Source organism: Hydra vulgaris, chromosome 07 (genome assembly GCF_038396675.1).
Source record: "Hydra vulgaris chromosome 07, alternate assembly HydraT2T_AEP".
NCBI classification, from domain to species: domain Eukaryota; kingdom Metazoa; phylum Cnidaria; class Hydrozoa; order Anthoathecata; family Hydridae; genus Hydra; species Hydra vulgaris.
In genome coordinates this window covers 19379214-19393041 of record NC_088926.1, presented here as the reverse complement: position 1 = coordinate 19393041, position 13828 = coordinate 19379214, and the positions used below count along the sequence as shown (strand labels likewise).

The window sequence follows — 13828 nt, the reverse complement described above, 5'->3', positions numbered from 1 at the left end:
ACATACCATTCAATTGTCCTTCGTCGTCAAAGTATATTATGCGGGGGTAATAATCAAAAACTTGCCCAGCAAAGAGTACTCAATTGCATGCCAAGAGAGAAATTTTTCACGAACCGCGTTGTTTTGCAGTGGAATACCCTGCCGCAAATAGTATTTGACGCAACTTCGGTGAACGTGTTCAAAAATCAACTAGATGAACATTTAAATCAGTTAAAAAAGAATTTTAAAAGATAACTGGAAATAAACTCTCTTCACATATGTTTCTATTGTGTTCAAAAAGTATATGTCACAGATGTGCACGAGTATCTTAAGACTATTAGTTTAGAGGTGCCTGATGCAGCACATCTTCGATGTTAATTTAAAAATGGCGAACATTTATGATTTTTTAAAAGTCTTTAAATTTATTACGGATAGTTGTAAATATTTTTATAAACTATTGATCACTAAAATAAACTAAACTATTTACATAAATGAAAGTCAAAACTTTTCGTTACCCCTCCCTCCTTTAAAAGAACCATAAGTCCCCCTAATATCAAAATTGTAGTTACGGCTCTGTATTTTAACAATTTTTTTTTTCGGCTTTATTATTGTGTTATTTTATTTGCTTAATATCAATTTAACATCAACAACAAATTTGCTTTTTAAATGAAGCCATAATTTATTTTAAACTTTAATCTGAAGGTTATTGAGGCAAGTACCCACAATGCACTTAAATTAATGACATAAAATAAGGCACGATTGGCTCGGTTCAGTTCCCGTAAGTACTGACAGCAATATCTAGCGCTCATGACAAAATTTCGTAGAACAGAATGTCTGGCTTGGCAAAGCAGACGGGTGTACTGTTTGGAAAAATCGTTACAGTATTTTGACATTCATGCCTCCCACTGCTCTCGAAATCAAGGCACGTTTAGATAAAGCAGTAGATCCCGAAGGCAATGTAATAGAATTTTACTCCAGTTTTTCCAGAATGTAATGTGATTTTGTTTACAAAATCGAAAAATTTACTCAGAAAAATTTTCTTTGCAGGTGCTGAACATGGAGGTTGTACTTGAAGTTGTATCCTGCCTAGAGAGGCTAGCAATGACCTCTGAAGCTCTTGAGGTATGTTTTAAGAGACATTCCTCGATTAACTTTAAGAATAAGTTCAATAATCTACCTGTAATAAATGAATGTGCTGCCTTCAGCATAAATCTATGCTCTTAGCTAATTATGTTACATCAAAGTAAATTTCAAAAAGTAGAATAGTATTTAAACAATAGATCTATGTGCAATATATGTTAAGTTAAATATCTTTAAATACATAACTGATATAGTTATGGATAATCAGGCCATATTTTTATGACAACATTTTGGCTTCTGCCTTTATTTGCCATGCACTCATTAAAGAAAATTCTAAACATAAATTTTTTTCATTTAAAATTCATGTCCTTGGTAATTTCACACTCAAAACATTACATAAAACATTTTTAAATTGAATTTATCTTGAGTAATAATAAGTTAAAATTCTTTATCACGAACCGAATTACTTTGTTTTACAATCTCATCATGTTAAATTTTTATTTATTTTTAAATCAAAGTAAAAATACATTTGGCATATGAAAATAATATTTTTAGCTTGTGTATAATATTTATTTCACTAGTAATTCTAATTTTCATTAAAAAAATGTTAATAGTAATTTTATTTTCATTAAAAAAATTCTCATAAATAAAACTATATGCATATATCATGATCTTAATGCAAATTAAGAGATTATAATTATTTAAATGATAATTATAGAATTTTAAATGATAATTATCGAATTTTTTTCCTATATTAATTACTTATTGCTGATTTATTTATAACAATCGCAATGATATTTCAGTGTTGGTTGAAAACTAATGATCTCTGTTAATCACCCATTGTCACATGGTTAGAATGCAGAAACCCAGACCTTTAAACTCTTCTTCTTCTTAGATGTAATTTTAATTGACTTTTTTACTTTTAATTTTAATTGACTTGAAATTTTTAAATATATTTTTTCTATTAAGAAATTATTAATCCTAGTTTTAATTGTCAGAATTTGTCATTTAGCATTAAACATTAACTAGTTATGATAGACTCAATATAATTGAAATCTTAGATATTTTCACTAAACTGTTTTAAATTATTCATCAATTTCAAACAGTATTTGACTGGTTGATGAATTTCTTACAACATATAAAGTGGTTTCATCTATAAAACTATATATATATTTTGCTTGCTGATTCAAAATTTATACTGTGATTTAACATTGTTTGATTATTCATTACTATGAACAATTTAAACAATATAGTGGTAATTAGTTATAATTTGTTACAAAAGTTACATAGTTGTTATTTTAATAAACAATATAATTATTCCTAAAATTATAATTGAAATTGTTATTTTTTTTGTTTATTGTATAAACAATGAAATCAGTTTTAATCATTAAAAAAGTCTTTTCACTGCTTTTGAAATGCCTTTCCCCATTGTTTCATCAATTTATGTAGCTAATATTTCTTGTGTGTAAATACTGTATATTAATTGATTGATCATATCTATAATTAAATAAATTGATCATAGCTATAATTTAATGTAATATGTTTCTGATCACTTTTATATGAAGTTAAATAACTTTTTTTATAATTATATTTTACTTTAAAACTTACATGCATTATACCTATTAGCATTTTACTTACAATTTTCTACTACTACTATGTTTTGATTGTATTAAATAGTAAAATTTATGAAAATACAAAACTTAACATAACCCTTCATTGTTTAATTTATGAAGATACATAACTTAACATTACCCTTCATTGTTTGATTTTTTTATTAAAAATTTATGACATAGGCTACCAAATTAGATTTTTTGCAGATAAATGCTTGAACCTCAAGCATTTATCATTTGTACCCTAATTGGCTTAGGTGTCAATTAGGTAATTTTAATGTTTTTTTACTTATTTTTAGCTTGCAAACTTAGTAGCTCAAAATTCAAAGGAGGCTAAATTATTTATTTCTTTATTATTTTAATAAGGTAACCAACTTTTATGTAGAAAAGGGCAGTAAAAAGTTAGATTTTGACACATGCTTTCTTACATTAATTATAGCAAAAACATTTGCTAAAAAGTATCATCTTTTGTACTAAAAAGCAGAACATAAACTTTTTAATTTAATCTGTTTTGAAATAAATCTTGTGTCAATATTTAGTTTACTGAACTTTTAAATTTAAAAGTTTATTTTTGCTTTTTAGTTAAAATAAAACTTTTTTTTTTACAAAAACTTTTACCCAACACATTTAATACATTTTATTAGGAGATTCACTGAGCATTGTTACACACTAAAGAAAAAAGTAGAAATTTCTACCTTAAGATAGGATATGTGATATAACCTTAGTAAAGTATGATTTTCTTTCTTTTAATGTAGATATAGATATTCTAAAAACAATAATTTGTCATACAATTTTTCACCTTAAAAGGTAGAAAATTATACCTTGCAAGGGTATATCATATCCCACTGTAAGTCAAAGCATCATATTCTACCCTATATAGAAATTTCTTCCTCTTTTTTTTTAGTGTTGATATTGCTGAATATAAAAATAACTGAATTATTTTTTTGAAAACCCTATCTCAACCTTGAACTCTGAAACATAAAACAAAGAAACAAAGCTACTATGTGAAGGAACAATTTGAGTGTGGTACTTTCAGAGACATCAGGCTTGGTTGGGAAGTGCTTGGTGGGTGTGATTGTGCTCTATTCCTGACCATGCAAATTTTATTTAGTTGCGACAATTTGGCCACTGCTTCACAATGTTTTTATATTAGCAAAGTGCTTTTAAACTAAGTGGTTTACTTTTCTTTATCGTTATAAAAAAAATTTAATTTTTTTAAATTGTATAAAGTTAAGTAAGTTTTATTAAAAATTATATTAAAAAATTTAGATTTATTTTTTATTTTTTAAATGTAAATCTTTTAAAAGTATTTGCATGATTGATTTTATAAAAATAAGACTTTCAACAACAACTGCGTTTTCAATAAAATTTAAAAAATAATGATCATCAAGGTTAATAATCAAAAAATTAATAATAAATAAACATACAGGAACTTACAGGTGACTAAACATAAAAATACATATATACATATTGAATTATAAGTGAATAAACACCGTGCCAGAGGTAGGAACAAAATACATACATACATTTATGTAAAGTGACTTACGGGTGAACAAGCACCGCACATAAATCCATATAGAAAACAGACATACAAATATATTAAAAAGCCTACTCACTAAACATCATCAGCAGTATTGTGAAGCAGTTCCGCTTCCTCCTTATAAATATAAGTTACCTTTTTAGTTTAAACATAAAAGTTTGCTTCCTAATAATTTGTTGCAATAAAAGCATGCTTTTAGTTTGCAAAAAACAAATATCATAATTTACTTATGTAATATGCCCTTTATATAAAAATTTATAATATATTATAGTATAATAAACCGATGGACTTGAGGAAAATATAAAGTTATTAAATGTATGCATAGTCTGCGGTTTGGATACTGATCATTATAGACCACTGTTTCAGGGTTCTGATGCATGGCAAAAAAAATTTTAAGACACTGCTAAAAGAAAATATTGTTTTAATATTTTTATAGTAACACAATGATTTAATTTTTTTTTGTTTTTTTTTGTTTATCATAAGTTATTTAAAACAATTCTTCTTAAATCTTACTTAAGAAGAATTGTTTTAAATATTTTAAACTTTGCAAATTATGCAAAAAATAAAATGGTTATAAAAATATATTTACTTTTTTATTTATTATATAATTCAATGTTGGGTTTTATTAGAATTTGTTGAAATAAAACAAATACTTAAATAAGGAATTATATCATACTTTTTGATAAACTGAACAGCGTTTGTCTCTTTGGTAAACAATCATTAATAGTATGTTGTTACTTTTTATAAAAGTGTCACTTAATTTTATTAAAAATTGTAAAAGAGAGAAGTTTAGAAATAATTTATTCTAAACATAATTTTTTTTGTTTTCATTTAGTTTTTATTTCTTTAAGAATTTATTTTTTTAGTTAATTTTTTCAGTAGTTGTCTCCGGTCAAGTTAAAATTTTATTGCGTTTTTTGAAATATTCTCAAAACATCTAAAAAGCTGTAGCCATATTGTCGCAATTGAATATTGTATGCATGGTCATATATAGAATGCGATCGCACCTGCTTCCCAACCAACCCTGAGGCATAATTTGATTGTCGAACTTCTTGATTGTGAGCAGAAAATTCTACCACTGTTCTATTACTGCATTAGTTATTGCTCACTTTCTATTCTTTACTGTATTATTTACCCTCTTTAACTTGGACATGAATGGTGTGCAATCGCATGCTGTAATGTACCACGCTTATTTTTTTTTTCTTTACAATTTGACCACGGCTGTTTTAATGTTTTAACAATTTGAATGCAATTTAAAAAATCGTTATGTTATAAATAACTTTTTATCGTTGATCTAAAGTTTTTATTTTAAGGCTTTAATTAAAATAAAAAATTGATTTTAATGATCGTTTAAAACAGGCATGTCTAACTCAATTTGGTATGGGGGCCTCTTTAGCCTAAGGAAATATTGTAAGGGCCGCTCAAGCTAATATCTATTTTTCTAATGAATGAAGTGTAACTCTTCAACCCAAACTGTCCTTACGCTAAGGTTTGAAGTAAACAAAATTATAATTATATTTAAAATCTTCCAAATCACTGCAATATTATTTTAAAAAGTACAGAAGTTTAATTATGCATTATTTATTTCACACAATAAGAACACAATAAAAATGAACAAGGAGTATTTTGTAATAATAATAACAACATAAAATTTTGGATTTTTCAGAAATTTGACATCTTTTATTCGCTGAAAGCTTAATAAGGTCTGGTTTTATGTTTTGGCGAGCTACCACTTTCATTATGGAAGACAAATGTTCATCAGTAAGCCTGGACCTCTCAGGGGTTTTATTTCGTTTCATGTGCAAAAAAAGTTGCTCACAAAGATAAGTACTGCCAAACATTGCACATATTTGACAAGCAAATTGTATCATCTTCGGAAATTGATGTGGTGGTAAAAATGAATAAAACTTGGTTACACCAACATCAGTAATTTGTTGTTTGAGAACAGAATCACACTAAAGTTTAATTAATTCCATTTGCAGATCTTCCACTTTTTCAGTATCAAAGTTGAATGGTGAGGTGAACAAAGCAAACTTTGGTTCACATTTTTTGAAATCTTGAAACTTCAAAATCTTGTTTTATATTGTTTATATTTTTTGAGTAGCTGCTGAACATAAAATTTGGGTCTTGCAGCTTCATAGACTTGCACGTCTCAAAATGTACCAAATTTTCTTGTTCAATTTGGCGTTCCCAGAGTAAAAGCTTTTTTTTTAATTATTCACCTCCTCAAGGTCAAGAGAGCCACTACAGTTGAAGAAGCTACTATTTGTGGTTGCAGCCCTCTCAACTCTATAACTCCGAAACACAAACCTCGACGAACAAAGTCGCTGCGCGGAGAAACAAGTTTAGTGCGGTACTACCAGGGATGTGATAGGGATAGAACTCGGAACTTCTTGCTTATAAGTCGAGTGCTCTACCACTACACCACTACCGCAAGCTCTGACATGATCAAACATTGTAGTAACCAATTTGTTCTTTCCTTGCAAAATTTTCTCATATCAGTTGTTAAAATTAAAATATATCGTCATAATTTTTTATGGTTTTAATTTCAGAGTTTCAATTTTAATAAAAAGTTAAAAAAATAATTTAGTGTTCATGCTCTTTTTTAATAAAGGAGTTCAGAAATCCAGTTGATTTTTTCATTGTTGTTTTTAATAAAACATTTTTGAAATGCATGTCTGCGGGCTGCCATATGTAATAAAATGATAAAAATGTTGGGGGCCGCCATGAAAGGTCTTGCGGGCTGCATGTGGCTTGCGGGCCGCCACTTTGACATGTCTGGTTTAAAATATAAATGCATTTTTTAATGTAAATTAAATGTTATATTTAAATATTTTTAGTAGGCATGTATTTTTTATGATAAATTTGAACATTTGAAACTATTTTTCTGTCTTTCTAAAAATCTTTTAAAAGATTATTTTTTAAGTTACTTTAAATCATAAGTTAAATTTAAATCTTCTAGTTGCGTTGTTTCTATTTTTACAAAGAATTGTTTGTAAGTTGTTTTTTTTAACAAATCATTACTAATGAAATGATTAAAAGTTATTATTTTTAAAAGACTATGTTATTATTTCAATTTTATTTTTTTTTTTTTTTAAACTTTATGAAAAAAATGTTTATGGGTAATTCCGTGTCAAATCAACCCCAAAAAAAGGTTTTTGGCACCATGCCATCTCAGATTTTGATGATTTTTGGAATACAAGCTCATATTAATAAAAGAAAACTTTACTCCAAAATTTAGTGTCTGACTCCCTACGATTTCAATGATATCGATACTCGGTCCCAATATCTTCGTTGATTATTTTTTCAGCGCCATTTACTTTTTAAGCAAATTAAATAGTACAATTAGCTTTAATTTATGGAATAATTGCTCAATAGTGTTGAAAATTTGTACCTAACTATTTTTTAGGGAGAAGAACTGTAAAATGATACCTAAAATACTAAAAAATTCAAGCTTTTTTATGAAAATTCAATTACAAAATGGTGTAACACTTTTTATAAGTTTTTTAATCCTCTGTACAAAAAAAGTATATCTTGGGATGCCTAAAAGATATGATTCTGAAAATTTTTCCTATGGTTTTATATATAACAAACTCATTATTACAACAAAACTGCAGGGTTTTTTTTTTTTTTAATCTGATTTATTTGCATTAAAAGTTTTATAAAAGTTTAAGAAAAATTATTATTTAATAATGAAAAAAAAGTTATATACATTTACTTTTTGCATTTTTTATAAAAGATTTTAGAATCTCAGGTACAGTTTTAATATATAAACATGTTTGCATTTCACATTTAAGATTTCACTTTATACACCCTTTATGTTTAATAAAGGGTTTTCTATTTACGAATCTCAAATAATTCTTTTAAAAATAATAATGATAAAGAAAGATGTTCAATTGGATTAATAAATAAAGAAAATTGGATAATAAAGAAAATATATGTCCATAATGTATAATTAAATTGATGTCATTTAAGGATGATGGACCAGGAGAATCGACTTGCAGCCAAATTTATGATGATAAAGACAATGAGCTTCTTAATTCTCAATTCTTTTTTCTCAAATCTTTAACAGTTTCATAAAAAAATTAGTTCTCTGGTTTAAAGTTTACCCAGCTCTCTTTAATGCTTTGGTGATCAATTTTACTGATTTTGTATTGTCTTCCTGTGACAGTTGTTGGACTACTAATCATTAAGAATATGTTTGTTGATGGAACCCAACACACACCATCTCTAGAAGGCTGACAATATGACCTTGGAGGGTAAAATGTATGCATGAATCTAACTTGAAAGTCTTTACTTTCAACATTAATAACCTCCACTAGTCCAATCCATGAATTTTTATTTTAAATCAAACATGCAAACATTTTAATGCTTATATTAGGCAAGCAATCTTTAATAATCTCATCGGTTTGAAAATTAAAAACAAATGAGTACTCTTTTTATCCAGAAACAACTTTAGTTCCGATTTTTGTGTTACTTGTTGCAATAAAATTGTGATAGCTGCAGGTGCTTGGTAATGTTTTTGTTGAAAATCTTTGGAAAAAATTTTAATTTGAGTTATCATGTTTGACTCCTTAGATAGGTATTAAAAACTTATTCCTATGATTTCATTTTGGTAAAAAAAAAAAGACATCGGATGCTGTATGATTTCTTGTTGCTCAATGACGGCTAGCAATTGAAGTTAGTCTTTTAACAGTCCCACCAATACCATCATAGGGTGATTTACCATGACTTGTTGCAAATTAAAACCATGTACATTCCATAGCAAAATCTTGCTCATGGTAGCATATATTTTTGAAGTGTTTGCAATTTTGTACTGGCCAACACACCCATCTGAAAAGTAATGAACAATTTCTATTTGATGAGAAATATTGCTTTTAATATGTTTCATTGTTAACTTCATTGCATGATATACCATATCTACATCATTCAGTAAATCATCTGAGATAAAACATATTGAATCGCATTTGAGGACATTATTTACTTTATAGTAAACTACTGTTGGATGCGATATTGCTTGAATTTTGTTCCAGTGAAAAATTTGTACTTAAATAATCTTGTATAACAAATTCATAATTTTCTGAAAAATCACAAAGGATAATGACCTCAGTACTACTTAAATCATTTTTAATTTCTATAAAAAATCAGCCATGAATGAATGTTTTGCAATGTAAGAATGAACAGTAAGTTTTTGTAACTTATTAAAGTATTAATTAAGCTACTTGACCTCTGTTAGATTTACTAGATCAGATCGGTCTGTTGTCTTTCATTGTTTGTATTCTCCAAGGGCGACTGAAATTTTAAACAAATGTCTGTCAGTAGCCTGGCAGAATGACCAGACAGTTTGTTACTTATAAGAGTGTGTTTAATAATGCTATAATTGATAAAACTATTTTAATTTGAATAGAAAAGCATCTAGAAAAATAGAGTGGATATTTAATACTTATTAAGAAACTTAAACAACTTTATAAAACCATACTGTATAAAAAGTTTAGCATTATGAAAAACGTTACTAATGGTCTGTAAAAATGCGTGTTAGTTTTAAAATCAACTAATTAAAACTTTTTATTGGTTGATTTTAAAATTAACATGTGTTTTTACGGACTATTAGTAACATTTTTCGTATTGCCAAACTTTGTTCAGTTAAAATCTAAATTTTGAGAATATTTCATCAACGTCTAAAAAAATAAAAAAGTGTTAAACAAGCATGTCTAAAGTTTTCAAAATTAAGTATTCAAAATAAATAACTTTTCATAGTTTATGTTTAAATTTTTTTAACATTAAAACTAATGCTAAATAAGAATGTTTTAGAAAAAATTGCCATGATTGAAGCCTGGGGAAAATATTAAATGTTAAATAAGGGTCTCCCTTTCCTAAATGTGTTATTAATTTTTGCATTTTTTTCATATCTTAAAACTTGGTCTAAATTAAAATAACAGACTTAAAATTAAAAAAAAATCTTTGTCAAAAGGTTTATATATATATATATAAATATATATATATATATATATATATATATATATATATATATATATATATATATATATATATATATAATATTATATTATATACATAGATTTTTTTTACAATTGGGTACCTTGTAAACATTTTCATAAAACTGACTAAAATTATAATGAACTGATTCTAAGGCTTGTTCACTCCAATAGCCAAGCTATTGGAGTGAACAAGCAATAATGTATAGGCAAACAATAAAAGTTCTTTCTTGTATCTTTTTCAAATGGTTTGAAAAAGATACAAGAAACAATTTTTCCAGCTTCTAACAATACTTATAGCTTTGCCCCTTGTGTATTACTGAGACCGCATACATTTTTTGATTTTACACTTCATATGTAGGAATTTCTCTAACTTTTAAGTGTTTATTGGATTTTTGCACCTCTGTTTAAAATATATAGAGAGAGAGAAAGAGCTACAGGCTTTGGCAAGTCAGTCTACACAAGTCTGCGCAAAATGTTAACTTTGTGGTAAAAATATGTTAAATTGTTAATGTTTTTTATTTAGTTATTCTTTAAAAATACATACAAATAACTTAGTGAAAAAAGAAAGATGCCAAAGTAAGGTGCTGTAACTTTGAAAACCTTTTATCTTAACTTTACAAGTATACAACTTATTTATTAGAAGTTTAGTTACATAAGTCTTTATTTAGCAATTTGTGGTTTTCCCATTTATTAAAATTTGTTAAATTGTGCTTAAATTTGTTAAAAATAAAATTAAATTTGTTAAAAATTTGTGCTGTTAAAATTTTCATATTTGATGACATTTTTATTAACAAACAAACTTTTATAGTAATATGTAGAAGTACAATCAATAGTTTTTATTTTAACAACGTTATTGTGTAAATGTATTTTTATGTTGTTTCATTAAAATGATTTATTATATTGCAACTTATTAATATTACCACGTATTTATTTAATTAATAACTAAATTATTAAATAAATATAAAAATGAGTTAAAAAAATGTTTGGATAAAATAAAGATATTTTTTTAAATTCATGTTTTTTTTTTGCTTTTTTACCACTAAAAAAAATACTATTCCTGAAATGAAGAAGGAACAAAATAAAAGTTTAGTGCAACTAAAAAATATTATCAAAACATAATAATTTAGTTTTCTTGAATAAGCTTGCACAACAATCTAGGTGCAAAACAATCTAGGTGTGCTAAATGGCAATCTAGGCAGGCTGCCTAGATTGCCATTTAGCCCACCTAGTTTGTTTTGTGAAATTAATAATAATTAAATAATTGCCCTATGTATATTGTTATATATTATGATATTCTTTAGATGGTAGTTAATTATTATATTGTAGTTATTTATATTTTTTGACATGGCTCCAACCATTTTGAAATTTTGAAAAATAAAAACAAATGTCATTTTTCCCAAAAAAGAAATTTTAAATCTGATATTACTTGCATTTTTTAATACTTCAGTTTCATTACTATTAAACGTAAGTTTAAAGGCTCTGTTTCTAAAATGCATTTTTAATGTAATTTTGATTGTCAATTTAAACCTTATATCCAACTTTTTATTTTTCCTTTTTGGTAATATTGTTACTTTGTATTATATTTATCATATTATACTTTATATTTAGGTGACTCGAATTGGGCGAACAATAAATACCATGCGTAAAAAAACTCAAAATAAGGAGTTAGCCAAAAGAGCCAAAAAACTTGTTGAAAAGTGGCGAGCTCAAGTTTTAAGTAATAACCATATACGCCGTGCACTTAATAATGATTCTCCAACAAGTATAGTAACTAATGGTTCAACTGCTGTAGTTATACCTAAAGATAAAATTCTCATAGAAAAGTCCATAGAGCAAACAGAAGATATAAAATTATCCCGAAAACGCAAAAAACTAAAGCCTGACTGTTCTCCTTCAAACAACTCCGTAAATAATTCTTTCTCGTGTAAACTTAATTATAATACATTAACTATCAATAAAGCTGATTCCAAGTTAAAATCAGTTTCTAATACAGCACTTTCCCAAGTTACAAATTCTAAGAAAATGGTAAGCATAAAACCAATTCAAACTGTTAAAATATCCGATTCTAAAACAAAACCTAATTCTCTTTCTAATGCAGCACTATCGCAAGTATTGAATTCTTCAAAAACGGTAAGTCCAAAACCAATTCAAGTTTCAAAAACAACTAATTGCTTATCAATCGATAAACAACTACTTGTCAAAAAAAAAGTTGAATTGCAAAATGAAAATATATCTGTGCCATCACCTTCAGATGCAATTCATACCTCAAACACAATACTTAGTAAAACAGAAAGTAACATTAATTTTAACACAAATAGTGTTGTGGAAAATACTTTTTTAAATAAAGCTCAAAGTGTTACTCCAGAAAAAAAAATTAATAAAATCAAAGCATCTTCCCCTCATCTCATTACAAACTATCCTAAGGAAATTAAAGATGTTAATACGAATAAAAGCAAAATAAGAACTAGTGAAGATGCCATGAATTTGTTTCATCAAAACTTTCTAGATAAAGATATCGAACTACTTAACAACAACATAGAAATAGATAAAAATAATTTTGAAAAACATAAAGATTTAATACTATTCGAATCTCACTCTATGACTATTGAACCTGAAGATTTAGCAGTTTGTCGAAAAGAGCATCCAAATAATATAGTGAACCCTGAGAGTTTAGCTGATGGTATTAATGGTGTATACGATAAAGACGGGGTTTGGAAAAGTTGGACAGAGCATTTGTATCTAAGAAATAATACGTTATGCATATTACCATATGTTGTTTTAGAATGATTTTTATGTTAGAATTGTGTTTTTTTTTTTAAATTATATTTATTTACCAAAAAGCTTTTAAAAAAAGAGAGAAATAGTTAAAAATTTATTTTTTATGACGTTTTTGACAGTTGTTATAAATGTCTTTGTTTTATATTGATAAATAGACGCAACATTTTCTTATAGTTTGCAAATATTTTTGCTATGCTAATTTTGTAAATTTTTTTTTGTTTATTCAGCTTGAAATGAAGGCGCAAATATTTAACTATTTTTAACAATTTTCAAATTGCAAATCAGTCTTTTGAAATTAATGTTATTAAAATCCTTTTTTATTTTGATCAGGTTTGATTTTTAACGGATGTTTTTAACTAATGTTTTTTGTTAACTGATGTTTTAAAAACTTCACCAAAAACTTAACGACATTAATTTTAAAAGGAAATCTTTCTATAAACGAGGAGTCCTTTTAAACTTTTTAAATTAGCTTTTCAACCTACCAGAAAACGAAGAATTTTGACTAAGTATATAATTTAGCGTTTTAACCATGTTAAAAGTCAACTAGATTACAGGAGTTCAGTCGAAACTTTTAAAGCTTTATTTCAAGTTTTATAGGTATGTCGGAATTTACTGAATTTATTCAAGTTCCCTAAATATGACCCCGATGAACTTTTGATTTAAGATGCAGTTAATGGTGTAAAAAATGCTCGAGAACAAAACTTCAGTGATCCAATTATGTTATTTAGTAGGTAGGGTGGTACTAAGTATTCACAAATGGCGTGTTTTTTTTTTTAACAATATGCCTAATAATATATAAACCATAATATTTGTAAACGAAACAAGTTTTTCTATAACCATATTAA

General features: G+C 26.5%; 1 protein-coding gene across 1 annotated transcript; it reads left to right on the top strand.

The window, feature by feature from the left end:
* The first annotated feature begins 748 nt into the window (after positions 1-748).
* LOC101236819 (mediator of RNA polymerase II transcription subunit 26) lies at positions 749-13156 on the top strand. The gene is made up of 3 exons (XM_065801293.1): positions 749-937; positions 1027-1101; positions 11814-13156. The coding sequence occupies exons 1-3, from the start codon at positions 875-877 to the stop codon at positions 12990-12992; spliced, it is 1317 nt and encodes a 438-aa protein (XP_065657365.1). The 5' UTR covers positions 749-874; the 3' UTR covers positions 12993-13156.
* The last annotated feature ends 672 nt before the right edge of the window (positions 13157-13828 follow it).